This window comes from Stegodyphus dumicola, chromosome 2, assembly GCF_044657685.1.
Source record: "Stegodyphus dumicola isolate Sdum_Otavi_A_Nest chromosome 2, ASM4465768v1".
Lineage (NCBI taxonomy): Eukaryota > Metazoa > Arthropoda > Arachnida > Araneae > Eresidae > Stegodyphus > Stegodyphus dumicola.
The window spans coordinates 197,865,566-197,880,125 of record NC_140769.1 but is presented as its reverse complement, the minus strand read 5'-3'; the positions used below and the strand labels follow the sequence as shown (position 1 = coordinate 197,880,125).

General features: G+C 32.3%; 1 protein-coding gene across 1 annotated transcript in view; it reads left to right on the top strand.

Moving 5' to 3' along the window:
* Positions 1–14,560, top strand: part of LOC118197900 (neprilysin-2-like) — a 73,359-nt gene that overhangs the window by 48,138 nt on the left and 10,661 nt on the right. Inside the window, exons 10-16 of the mRNA XM_085811616.1 lie at positions 8–106; positions 5,892–5,969; positions 6,044–6,150; positions 6,408–6,463; positions 8,455–8,506; positions 8,639–8,706; positions 12,605–12,741. Coding sequence (XP_085667742.1) covers positions 8–106; positions 5,892–5,969; positions 6,044–6,150; positions 6,408–6,463; positions 8,455–8,506; positions 8,639–8,706; positions 12,605–12,741 — 597 coding nt within the window. The remainder of the gene's footprint in view (positions 1–7; positions 107–5,891; positions 5,970–6,043; positions 6,151–6,407; positions 6,464–8,454; positions 8,507–8,638; positions 8,707–12,604; positions 12,742–14,560) is intronic.

Here is a 14,560-nt window from a genome sequence, read left to right as displayed (position 1 = left end):
CCCTCAGGTACTGAATATGACGGAATACATTCGAGCAGGATTCATAAATGTGCTATCAAATTCTACTTGGATGGATGCACATACTAAGAGAAAAGCAATAGAAAAGGTTATATTTTATGCTTATAATATTTCAAACAATAAAATATCATAGGATAAAAGTGATTTACTTTCCAAGACATTAATAATGATTATTTTTTTAATTCCAAAGTACAGATTTAAATACAGAGCCTAAGAAAGTATTTGCCATAAATAATCTGCATTTTAATTTAACTAAGCTGTTTTGGGAATGTAGTTTATAATATTTTAATACTGTTATCTCTTTTCTCTTATATGAAGAAAATTTATTTTAAACTTTTAATGATTTCACCGATTTGAAATGCTCATTTTAAAGATACAAAAGTTAGCGAGATATTTTTGTTGAACTCAACATCACAAATATTAATACCTCATTCAAAGATTATTATTATGCATACTTTTTCTTTAATTAATTAGTTATGTTATATTTTGCAAAATGCGTATTAAATACTACTGTTAGTTCGTAAACAAACATTTATATAAATAGCATTGAATTTTAAATCTCTACTTACAAAATAAATGTTTGAAAGTTTAGTTAATATTAATTATTCTATAATATCCGTTTTTTTTATCGTGTTCCATGTATTAGAGTTCTTCCAAATATCTCTTAATGTAGGTCCTCCTTACCTGGCAGTTGTCTTGATGGTGTGCTTCCTTATTATCCTTATATAATATCGTTTAAATATAACAATTACTCCTTGATCCATGGGCTGTAATGAGGCAGGCAGTATTGGAAGGAAGAAACACAACATCGATTTCTGGGATTAATTCTGCAGAGATTTTGGGTGCCCTGGAGCACTGTCTAAAATTTAATGCTTTAAAATATAATTTTTTTTAGTTTTACAATATTGCTTAACCGTCGGCACGAAATGAAAAGTGAACAAATCTTTAAATATTAAGTCAGTTACCTGAGCTCTTTATTTGATTTCCATATGACTGAAATAAGTTTTTTTATCGTTCTCTTTTAATGCTCTGTGTTTTATACTCGATAAACTAACATTGATTTCAGTTTTAAATTATAATGTTTGCAGTATCAACAAAAGGCTTTAAAATATGGGATTTTAAAAATATGCGAAATAGGGAATTGTGCGAAAGTCAAATGTCAACTGTACTTTTATCATTAGGATGAAACATATTATTAGAGGTATTGGTTTTATATTTATCACAGTTCAGTTTAGGGGATGATGAATGGGAACAGCTGGTCATTGAAATGGTTAACAGATATTGTCCCTCATTCATCATGAACTAGATTTATTTTAAATAATGATAAACGAATTATTAACATTTATCGTATAACAAGACATAGTTTAGTTGTATAATAATTATTATTATTATTACTTTATATGTGCTCCGGCGTTAGGTACTACACGGCAAGGAAGGTACGCCCCGTGAAGGACTTTTTAAGAGAAATTGACTCGTATTCACTTTACACATGAGGAAACCCACAGAAACGTCCAAGCAGCCAGCCCGTTCGCTGGAAACTTCGACCAACTATCAGCGTTCAGCTGCTTTTACCACTTGGCAGTTGGTGGGCAATATATAAATATTGAAATATATTTACATGAAATAGGAATATAATACGAAAATAAAATACCGCTGTAGTAAAAATAAAGTTCATAAAGCCCACAGTTCATGGAGTTCATAAAGTTCAATCACATATGCATAAAATCGATCATAAAAAGTATCATAACGTCTTAACCAAGCCTTTACAATTTATGCTCATTAATTAAGGTTACTATGTGTGAGCTTATAAATAAAATAATTAAATTTTAAAAGAAGAAGTAAATATGCTAGTATTATATGCATAATCAATAAGAGGAATGGTAAATATATTTTCCCAGAGCAGAAAGCAGATTCATAACTTTACAAATTTTAAGAACAAGAGGTCTTTGCTTAATAAGAAATCTTTTGAAAAATATGATATTAGCTGCGAGGAATTAAATATAGTATTGTTATGTTAAGGGACATTCCATTACGAAATGATCTGAAGATCCAGTGTCTCTACGTACATAAGGACCAGTATTGGTAAATATATGTTTATACACTTGTGTATAAAAATTAAGAAGAATGCGGAGAGTTTAGCATAAAAGCGTAATAAGGCAACAAAACAGATAGAAAGAGCAATAAGAGGTATATATGGGACCGGTACACTGCCATATGACTTAGTGGAAGGATTTCTGGAAGGGTATATAAAGTACACTGGTGTGAAAGCAATAAGGTGAAAGCTTTTGTAAAGTGTATAGTGATTTCACTGGCGTCGAGTTGCTACTGTTGTGTGACATGACCAACAGGCAATCCAGGAGACGTCATACGGATGACTTTACCCGAGATCACGTCGAGAAGTTGGAGGAAGATCAAAGTGTGGCAAATGTGGCAGAGGAGTTCAGGATCGTTCACAGCATCGTTCCACATGCCTAGAGAGCATTTAAAATGAGAGCAACAGCTGTTCAAGCATTGACAGGAGGAATCGCAATGCACAGGCAAGAAACTAATGGACATCCGATATCACGATTTACCGTGCACAGCTGCGAAACTGGATCCATATGCACGACGGCCGGTATCATGTGCGCCATTAACATCTGCTCATAGCAGATTCAGTTTCTGTAGTGATAGGAACATATGACCTGAATAAACATGAATGAGACCAAGTGCTCTACACGGATGAGAGCCAATTTAATCTGACAAGCGATTCTGAATACATGCATAGCTACAGAGACAGGGGAAGACACAATGATCTCTTCATCATCATCGAAAGAGATCGTTTTGAAGGTACCTGATTTTTTGTTTGGGTTGGTATCATGTTTGGTAGCTGTACTGAACTCCTCATCTTCCAAGGAGATTCAGTCAATGGTGTTTGTTCGCTATCGTGCGGAGGTTCTTTTACCTCACTTGCGTTTGTTTAGAGGTGCTGTGTGTCCGAACTACCTCTTCATGAACGACAGTGCTACAGCTCATCGTACATTAGCTATTGCAGAGTTTTGGGACAATGAGAAATTCAATGCATGAATTGGCCTGCAAGGGCCTAGGACCTAAATCCTATAGAATATGTGTGGGATTTTCTCGAGAGACACTTGGCAGCATGTGGTCAGCCGCCAGTAACGATTCTGCAGTTTCAATTGTCGCTACAAGAGAAATGGGCTGCGATGCCTCTATAGTTCCTTATCAACCTTGTCCTCAACTGTACAGACGTCGTAAGTCCTGTATTTCAGTCAGGAGTGATCATATCTCCTTCTAAACCATAGATTTTTTCTTTCCAGTATCTATCACATGACTTTCTGTCTTCTCTCCAGTTGTGTTTGGAGGTACTTTCACAAACAAGGTCTTTTTAGCCTTTTGATTCCTTGTTTGGATAGTTTGCTCATTTGTCCCATATTTTTACAGATTAGGAATTTTATGGTATGGTTTTTGTCAATGTGGAACCCTTCTGCACGAAGTTCTGAAACTAAATAGTGCCAGTGTAGTAAAGTAATGTACGTGGTCTGATAACTGTGGAATAGTAATTTTTCAATTTAGATCAATTGTTGGTAGGTAATTAAAGATTCCTCTACCCTGTTCACAAAAATTCCTCTTTTTAGTGAGACTGTCAATAGATATTTTTAAGAAATGATCTAGGCCAAGGAATAGAAGAGTATTCCGCATTATAATTTTCCCCGATCTTTCTTGCTAACCGATCCGCAACTCTTGCCATGTGATCCAGCATGAGTTTTAATCCAGGAGATATTTACACGAATCCTTTCACTGTTTCGTAATAATTGCTGAATCTTATAAAGTAATGGTGGTGTCTGTGAATAATTTAAAATTGCAGAAAGTACTGTCACACTATCAGTATAGATATCTGAATGAAAAATATTATTGTTTACATAATAATCAGTTGCTTTATAATGGTTAATGCTGCTACTTGGAATATAATATTTTCATTGTAAAGGTCTCCTTTCCATTGAAATTTAAAAGAATAACCTCCAGGAGAATAAATGTGCATTTCACATTAATTTTATATATATCGGATTTTTTGTGTCTTTTAATTATGTTAAGAGTGATAGATTGCAGGTGTGCACCAAACCTTTCATTTAGCTCATCAACCAAACACTCACGATCCAATAGCCGGCGATCTGAGAAACTATGCAATAGGGCATGAGCGGCTGATTAGTCACTTAAGACAAAACGTAGTTAACAGGGAAGTTGCTTGATGTGGTTGCTTCGAAGGTGTTCAGCAAGTTCCAAGGTCCATAATAACTCATCTAAGTACGAAGTTGGACTGATAGTCACAGATATTTAAATTCTGCGCAAAAAAAAAAAAAAAAAATATGCTTTCATGTTCAGAATCCATTGAGGATCGTCAGAAAAGTTTTTCATTGCCCATGTGGCGAATTTCTCCCGGTTATATCATTTGATTACAGCTGATCCAGCAATTGTAGCTTCCAGGATAAAATTGCAAATTGTGAATCATCATACAATATCCAAATCACTGATGAATGGGATAGGCTCGTTGTTTATGCAATTTCAGATTAGGTCAGCGACGGTTTGCCTTTGGGACTGTGGTCAGCAAAACTTTTTTTTCCTTGAAACGACACAGAAGCTTTTAGTTCTGTAATAGCGTTATTGACGTTATCATATTTTTATCGATCTCTGTGTAGAAAATCGTAAAGATAAAACAACTGATTTCCTTTATAAGTAAATGAATTATACCAGTAAAGTCTTATCAAATAAACTCAAACTGTAACCATTAAAATCTATGAACGTAAACTAAAGCAAAAACTAAGGTTTCTTAGATGAATATTTTCTTACAAAGCTAATCTCATTTGCACGCCTGTGTTTCTTAGTGAGAAGCCTAGCTATCATTGAAATTTTGAACTAAATGTTTGCTTGTTGTCAAATAAATTCCAATTTATTGTAATAACATGGATTTGGAGCAAATTGTCTCTATATCGATTCGTTTATTGGTTATGAATTTTTGAAATTTTTATTGAATTTTTATACTCTCTGTATTATGCGATCTCTAAGAGTATTCGTTTTCATCTGTAGTTTTAATAAATCTGAAATTTTGTTATGTAAAAAGTATTTGTATTTTGTTATATAAAAAGTTGCAGATCTTTTCTTTTTTCAAATAGGTTTTTAATAATAATAATAATAAAAGGAGCGTAAGTTATAAATTAGTATTTCTTTGTAGAATATCCAAGCAAAGTACAAATGGATACATTTTCTGAACCTCAAACCATGCTCAAAACTAACATACTCTGTTGTGTTACTTTAAAATAGGCATTTCAAGACCGTTGCCATTCGCGATCGTAATTAGCGTCTTCATCACTGCACAGCACCAAGCATATATTTTCTCCACATCATTTGAGACTGTAGTTTTAATTCCTGTGCTTCTCATGAAGCGAAATAGGTTAAACAGAAATGCAGTGCAAAAGAAAATAAACGACTCGACCTTTTTTCTCGCAACTGTTGTCCTCGTGATTACGATTCAATCGGGGGGGGGGCGGAAAAAAACCTTGAAGTTGCTTATTTAAAGTAACAGACTATAACTCCCAAACTTTACTAATAGCTCCCAAAGCTAACTTTGATTCATTTCCTAAATTGAAACTTTAAGCTTGCTATAAATCTTTCAAATGATATTTAATCCAACGGTTTTATCGAAATATCTTGTATATTTTACAAGCTGTCAAAAGAGATTTTTTTTAATTTCCAATCTCTGAATACTATTATTCATCTTGAATATATAATCTCGGACACAGTTAAAAATAATATATTTGTTACATGAGTCATCAAAAGGTTTCCGGAGTTGACAAAAATACTAATCTGTTTACGTTGTATAGGTCCGAGATGTACGTTTCCATATTGCCTATAGGAGAGAACTTTTGAACGAATCTTACATCAATGGCTTATATAAAAAGGTAAGTAAGTTGTAATTATATTTTCAGATAATCCTTAAATTTAATTTTTTTTTAATTCCCAGTTCTTCTTCCAGTTAAATTTTCAGAAGACAGACAATCATTTGACTAATGTACTGAAAATTCGCAAGTGGTTAACTGATAAAAGCTTATCTCTGCTTCGAAGTCCTAAGAAAACAGATAAGTACGTAATATTTTAAATCTGATTAACGTTATTACTTTCCTTTCATATTTTATTATATTTACATTTGTACTATCTTTTGAGGAACTTAATAAAAATGAAAAATGTAATATACACAACATGATATTTTCTCTATTATTCATTATTTTTCATTCGCAAACTCAAATTTTCATCAATGATTTGAAAATAAAGTTTGTGGCGCAAAAGACTGATGTTAAGAACAAAAAAACTGTGTTTAAAATCGATACTTTTTTTTCCAGGAGGAGGAGTTATGGAATTGAAAAAATCACTTATGATTATACGAAGAACAGAATTGGTGACCTCTTTCTTCTTCCTTTTGAAATTCACTCTTATAATTTTCTTGCCTTATTATTAATGTTTAAATTCGAAACCTTGGTAATTTTCTTATAACAGGAGACGATCGGATTTCTTATAACGGAGATATAATCCAAAAAACATATTATTCCTGTAAAAATTAAATTTCTGAAATAAAAACTGAACTTTTCAGTGAAGAAAAAGAATACGACATGGAAAACTCTTACATTTTTTCGAGTTAAATGTATATAATCACTTAAGTTTATAGTGTTTCGTATTCTTCGGTAACATAAACTCGTGAGCTTGAGAACGACTGTAGAGGAATTATCCTCAGGTCTTTTACTTTACCTCAGGTCAACAGGTAGACAAAGTCAGAAGAAGGGTGTAAATAGCAGTTTTTTAGATTGCAAAGAATTGACAATCTACCCCACTGGGTTTACATAAGCCAATACTTCTGGCTTAACTTGAACAAGTAATGTTGAACTTAAATGTAATTAGATTAGCGCAACGGCTTACAAAAAAAGTAAACGAGCAGGAAGGTTCTGGCTCGTACAAGGCGGCGAGACAAGCCTAATGGCTAGAAGCACTCGGCGCCACAGTATCAAATCGCTAATAAGTCACGAAAACAACGTGGCCTCAAGGTGGCAGAACATACTCTAAAATCAGCTATGATACTATAATACTAGAACTATATAATAAATAATTGCGAAACCTTCGCTTAAATAGAACTTCTGTCTTCCTTTACCTGAATAAACGCGAGCTATCTAAAGGCAGGAAAGGAGTGAGTGAAAAGGAGAGCGACAGGAAAGCTGCTTTAACTAGAACTTAACTATTAGTCAAAATGAATATATAAATCTTCACATGTTTCATCTAGAGCAGCGGTTCTGAACTTCTTGACTAACGCGTACCATCTAAACAAAAATTGAAAACCTTTAGTACCACCACTAGAAAGTACTACTACCATCACCACTTTTGAACAAAGCTCAGATCGCATAAATTTACGAGTGTTAGAGAGAAAACTCAGTCAGGATGTTGGGATTTTAATTTTTGAATTTAATAGTTAGAAATATTTTGCATCTTTGCGTACCACCGGTTGAGAATCCCTGATCAAAGGATCTCATTTGCTTAAATAGGATTATTCTTCTAATTTCCATAAAATGTCCTCTTTCAAAACGCAAATAGTAGCTATTTATCAACATTACCTTTTGAACATATTTTGTGGGTGATCATTTTCAGACTTTTGATTTTAAATTTTATTTTATGATCAATCACAAAAAATATGTGCTTTATTTAATACTGCCCGAATTTGTACAGCAGTTTTATTTTTTTAAAAAATTGTTAATTTTAAAACCGCGACTGTAGTATTTCTTTGCAGAAAGGGCAAAATTCTATTAAAATGTGTGAAATCTTTTTATTAACTCTAACGTTTTGCTAAATACTTGATTACTACTCATTCTTTTTTATCTGTTAACTGTTTTAAAAAACTCTTTGCCAAAAACAAATTTTTATCGATGTAAATTTGCCTACATAAAATAAAGAAAGGATACGTATTGTATAAAATATATTTACATTTATGATATAATAAAATGGTAATAGATTGTGAATTGTTTGAATAAAGTGAATTTTTTCCTATTTTTGAATAAAATTGATTAATTAGTAAAAACAAATTGTTTCCGGATTCATTAATAAAATATGAAAACACTGAATTAAATCTGACTCCCAAAAGCACCAAACTTTCTGGACACTCTGAGTTCAATTTTTGTGGTCAAATCCCGGCGAACGAACTTCCTGTTTGGGAATTTTCATGGTTATCTCCATGTGATATGTAGGCACGAGCCATTTCTCTTAAAACATCCTCCATGAAGACTCAAGCAGTTATCCCTCGTGTTCTTTGTTTATTCAGATAGCCTAACCTAACCTAATCTGAGTTTAATTTGAAGTAAATCAAATTTTTAGTGCTATTATTCAACAGATCATTCTTCTTTCTTGTAGTTTTACGTGCGGGAATAATTCAAGGGCCATTTTTTATCTATGACAGACCAAAGTAAGTATGCAATACTACATTAAATTTAAATGCAAGTGAACTTCACTTATTTGTCAGAAAATGACTTCATATTAAGTATCCTTAAATGTTAAAAGCATCTTGGTATTCATTTCATCTTGGTATTTGTTTCAGCTTCGTAAATTTCGGAGCCCTAGGTTCCCTGATTGCCCGTAAGCTTGCACGTGCATTCGTTGGAAAAGGTAAAGTGTTTTCTATATTAAATACTTAAGGACTGTAATTGGTTTAGGAATTTGTTTTTACTGTGAAGTTTGAATGATGCGTAACGAAGAAGGAACTTGCAGATAGACGTGGCAATAAATACATCACGTAATTTTGTTTCTTGATACTTTATCAAGCATATTTCAGATTCTCACATTATCATGGGTGCAATATGCAACTACAATTTTTGGAAGCTTACATTTTCAGACAATGCAGGATAGACAGAACTTAGCCGCAACGCGTTAGCAGAGCAAAGGAAAGTCAGAAAATAAATATGCATTCAGCAGTAGCGAGAGATATAGAGTCGGTTATTTGTTGAAATTTTGACCTGTGAGTGGATAAAAGTTATTCGCGGTACTGTGCGTTACATAAAATGACATGGCGCTATTATAATAGATAACAGAGGTGACAATAGCGCAACTCTTATGCAGATAAAATATATGTATGAAATATGGTAAATTAAAACTACTCAATTTACAAAAAAAGTAATTATTTAATTATTATATTTCATTTCATATAGTAATGAAACTTAATAATATTATTCAAAAACATAAAAAATATTAAAAAACGAAAGATATTGTATTAATTTTATCAAAGAAATTTGTAATGAAAATCTTTAAAACTTAGATTTGTTTATGGATACTTTACTGGAAGGGTCTACAGAATTTCTGAATCATTAGCAGCCGTAAAACTAAATAGGGGTAGTCTGTGAGTGGAACAGAAAAATCATGGGTCCGATCTACATCTCTTTTCTTCTGCTTCAAAAGGAAGGGCTAAGGTTCGAATTTTGAAGTGTTTAACGGCGTTGCGGTTTGCGAATAAATATCGTATTCCCATGCCTAATTTTTACTACTTGAAAACAGAAAAGCGAAAACTGCTTGGTGTACGCTTATTGTGAATGGACTGTATGTATAAGGGAAAACCTTATACCATCGGAAAATATGAATAGGTAGCTTTATTAATTCTTATAAAGTTCTAGTTAATTTACGTGTCCTTAGCTACTAGAACTTTAGGAAAGTATCTAGAGATTATTCGCTGGTCTTCTTACAATTATAAAATATAAGTCTGAAAGAGGGTTAAAATATCTTTTTATTCACTCAGAGAAATACTAATAAACGGCTCTCTCGGGCTTAACGGAAAGCCTCCACTTATGCTTTAACTTCAAGATAGAAAATAAAAAATCTGATGTGTACACCACATGACTTCCTTGTACGGAATATTAAATTATACGCATTTTTCTTGCATTTCATTTAAACTTATTGATTGAATTAAGTCTACTTCGCCGACAGCGCATAAACCACAATAGAATAAATTCATTCTTTAAAATTCACTCTAGTATTTGTTTACCATAGCGACGCTCTGGCGCTAGATTCACTTAAAAATTATTACTGTAACTAAATTTGAATTACTGTCAGTTTGCGCTCAGTGCTTCAGTACAAATTTTAAATTTTCGGAAAATACAGTTAGTTTTTTCTTTATAAAACAAATTCTTATACATTATTAAGTAAAATAAATCAAGAAAGATAATCATCTATGTATAAAGATGACACACTGAAAATTTCATATATGTATGACAAAAACAATTTGACTTATTAACACTCGAAAATCAGCTAAAATTCGCACTTTTTGTGTTGCGCAAAACTGATGACTCCCCTTCAGTATTATATTTCGTTCATATTATAACTCATAATGCACAAAATTTATATCATTTAAAGAATAGAATTATCTAATCCTTGCCACATGTTCTATTCAAATACTATAATAAAGCTAGAATGATGTATAAAAGAAATTAAGCAAAAAAAAAAAAAAAGAAACAGTTTTTCACAGACGATTGAGTATTTCTTATACAATTAATTCAATTCTCACTTCACGAGAAGGCAAAAATACATAAAAACTCAAAATATCTATATTAAAAATTACGAAGTATATCTTAAACACTTATTTCCTCGAAAAAATTCCAGAAAGGATTTGGCATGATTTAATTGGCAATAATAAATGAAAGCGTTATCTTTGTTGTTGCGAAGCTAAGTTTCTCTAGATTGGCAACAAATCCACTAGTCAACTGTTTCAAATGTAAACAATCAATGGCCGCCATCAAAAAAAGAGGCTTAGCGGCACTTAAACAACTTTAAAATTGTTGATAATTCTAAAAATATTGCACACAGATTTACTAAAGGCATAAAAACCTTAACCTGAAGATAAAAACAACATAATTCAATCATTTTTAAAGCAAAAAAATGTACAATTTACAAACATATAAGAGTAAAGAAACTGAGATCACTGAGCCGGGTGACAGAATGGATATATATATAAACATATTTATATACGTTTGGTGCGGCCGATTGAAACGAAAATACGAGGTGCACATCTACATGTTATAGCAGTCCTATATACAAAATTTTAACGTTCTTGAGGCTACTCGTTTTTTGAGTTATGCGAGATACGTACGTACGTTACGTTCGTACAGACGCCACGAAAAATTCTCTTCAGAATTAATTTTAAAGCAGTTTTATAATTTTTTGGGGGAAAACGAGTCTTTTATTCTGTCCTTACGTACAGATATCACGCAAAAACATCGTTAAATTGCATTCGATAGCGGTCAAAATGGATATTTTCGTTGAAATATGCTGCCTGAAACTTTTCGCGATTACAATACTTCCTTTTTACTTCGTACAAGGAAGTAAAAACTAAACTAATTCTAAGTAGCTAAACCTTAGCCGAAGATGTACAAAGTAAACTAACTGAGAAGGCCCGTAATTAAATTTCACCGGCAAATACTACTAACAGGCACGTAAGACCACGGCCGTACGTAGTAAGACAGAGTTAAAACAACGACGTGGCCCGAAGGTAGAATACGCTCTACTGAGAACTTCTGAGCTCTTCTACGGGAGTGACTGATGCCATTAAATACTGGTTCCACTTCACTTACATAAAATGCGATGCTCATTCTTGCAGGGAGATGTAGGTGGAAAACAAAAATTTGAAGTAAAGGGTTTCAAAATTAAAAATAACTATTATAAAATTAAAATAATCCCCGCATCTTCTTCTTGTGAAAAAATCTGCTTCCTGAATTAAGGTAGTGATTTGAATATTTTGCAAGTACGCTCATCTAAATCCTACTCAAAAATAATAGGTCAAGAATTACTTGAAGTAAAAGAACACATAATATTAATACGTTATCTACTTTTGACAGTTCTAATCCATGTGCTGAAACCCATAAAAATTTCTCGTGATCAGGAGAATCAGAAATAAACATTAACTGATGCTTCTTAATTTAGTAGACAGTAATGATGAAACTAATATTTTAAATTGTTAAACCATGAACGTCAATGTAACATAATGAATATTTACCATTTTACGCAACATTCGCAGTTTCTAAAATTTTTAGACGATTTCTAATTAGCTAAGTTCTTTCCTGTTTAGATGTGATTCGTAGTATCGCTATAAAATTTTTGAAATGACAATAAGCTTTTAGAAAATTGTGTGACAAGATGCGATTCTATCTCTAATTTCTCACAGCATACACTTATTATATTTATTTGAGTGCGCTATTTTCGCAAATAGTTTAAATACCGTTAATTCCAAGCAATTTCTAAATTCTGTGTTGAAGAATGTCTTTATAACAAAATTAGCTATGAATGAACTCATAAACCTGCGGTGAATTTACATATCTGTTTCAAATTATTTCCCCAGTTTTTTCGAGTGCTTAGAGTCATTTATTCTATACCTAAATTTGGAAGACAATCATGTGTGTTGCGAATTTATATGACGATCATTTAAGACAATAATTGCCGTACTTAAGATTACTTCAAACAAAGTGGAAAAGGTGTTTATGTTTTATCACCTGTACTAAAGTCGGTACTGGTATTAACATTTCAGGTCGCAGGTTTGATAGAAAGGGTAATTATGTAAAATGGTGGAACAGACATGCTAGCAGAAAATATAGAGAAAAGTCTGGGTGTATCATAGAACGATACAAGAACTACGCAATGAAAGCTGGTGCATTCACACCTAAGGTAAGAAACATTAGATTTTCTTCTTCAACAAATATGAGAAAATTAATGAGACAAGCGAAAAACAAATTGTTTTAAATGTTTTCATATATAATATATTTGTACACTCTTTTCCAGTCTTAACGAAATATTAAACAAACAAAGACGAAAATGCAAAGGAAAATGTATTCCTTATTTTAACTTTACTAAGGCTTTGATAATGAAATCATTTACCGGACAATGATTTAATATCTGATTCGTATGTTAGGAATTATATTATTATTTTACTTTAAGGCAACCGAACCCGTTCGAAAAGCCGATTTTGACTAATGATCTCAATTTTTGTTTTATTCAACATTTTTAAAGATCATATGTTTAGCTATCAAAAACGACTTGTATTTTCTTGATATGCTGATTAGAAGTAAAGAAATACCAGTTTTTCTAAGAGACGGCAAACCAGGTTACTGTCTGCCACACTGGAAGTCAAGTTTAATGACCAAATAAAAAATTCAGTTTTCACCCTCTTTTATGTTATATTTTAGTTAAAGAATTTTAATCATTTCTTTATGTCTGGAGAATCTAGAAAAGTATTTTTATCACTTGTTTTCTCATTTTCATTCGGCAACGTGAATACTTGTGTATATATGTCTTATACATGCAACTTTAATCTGAAAAAATTTTAATTCGATTTTTGATAATGTTTTTATAACTTATTTTCACAATAACTCTAAAAGTTCCTTATAGAATCACTTGAAGTTTGCACACAGAGTTTGTACATTTTAATGCATGATGTAGAATAGGAGTTAAAAAATTAAGCTTAGAGAATTTAAGTTATATCATTTTTCCTTCAATAATGTTTGTATTTTCTTTTAATTTTTTTGAGTGTCGACTAACGTATTTGGCCGTATATTACTTGCAAATCAATATCTTCCAATTATTCTACTTCACTGTATGCCTATGGTTAGCACTGTTGCGTTCTACGGGTTGGTGGATTTGGAGTGATTGATGACAACGCTTGATAAAGATTCAAAACGCAATTTATTCGTCCGTATTACACAGGAGAGTTCCAAAGACACATTTACAGCCTTCGAAAAACTAATTGAAACACGCTGAAATAATTAACAACACAGCCTTCCGACTATCAGACTATAACGGCGAAGACAGCTTCATGACAAAGCACTAAAGTACAATTTCCGACTCTGTCGATCAGTTCCTAAGTTAATCTCTGAACTCAGAGCATTTCTACTGAACTCATGCCCTCAAGATACTCTTCACGATAAACTGCTACTCGGCGTACAGGCAGGGTATTTATAGCTTTTGACCTGTCTTCAAGAACATTCTGGGGAAAACCGGTAAAAATTCGTTCTAGAATGTTCTCGCTCCGTCCATAGATATCGCCAATTTTGTCGGCAAATGCTGCCAAATGGACTATTTCGTGCCAAATCCTTCCATTCCTTGCCATTTTCTGGCAACCATAAACCCGCTTTGCGGGGAAGCTATTTTACCGCAGCTGGGCTTTTCGTAACATAAAGTCAAAAATGTGTTTATATCATCATTATTTTCTTGTCAGTGATGGCTAATGATTTTGTAAATTTCGAATCTAAAGTTTTCAGTTTTTTGTATAAATTAAAAAAAAATAATGAATTTTTTAATCACTTTTACAATTGTTATATTTAAATGTGAGTGCAATCCAAAAAAGAAAATCTTATAAATTTAGAAATATGACAAACATTTTGAAAAAAATGGCCCTTCGAACGAGGTCGGCTTAAGTGAAAAATGAAATATGGCTTTTGCTTATATTGGGTTTATTAGAATTTTTATGTTTAATTTTCCCAATATCTGT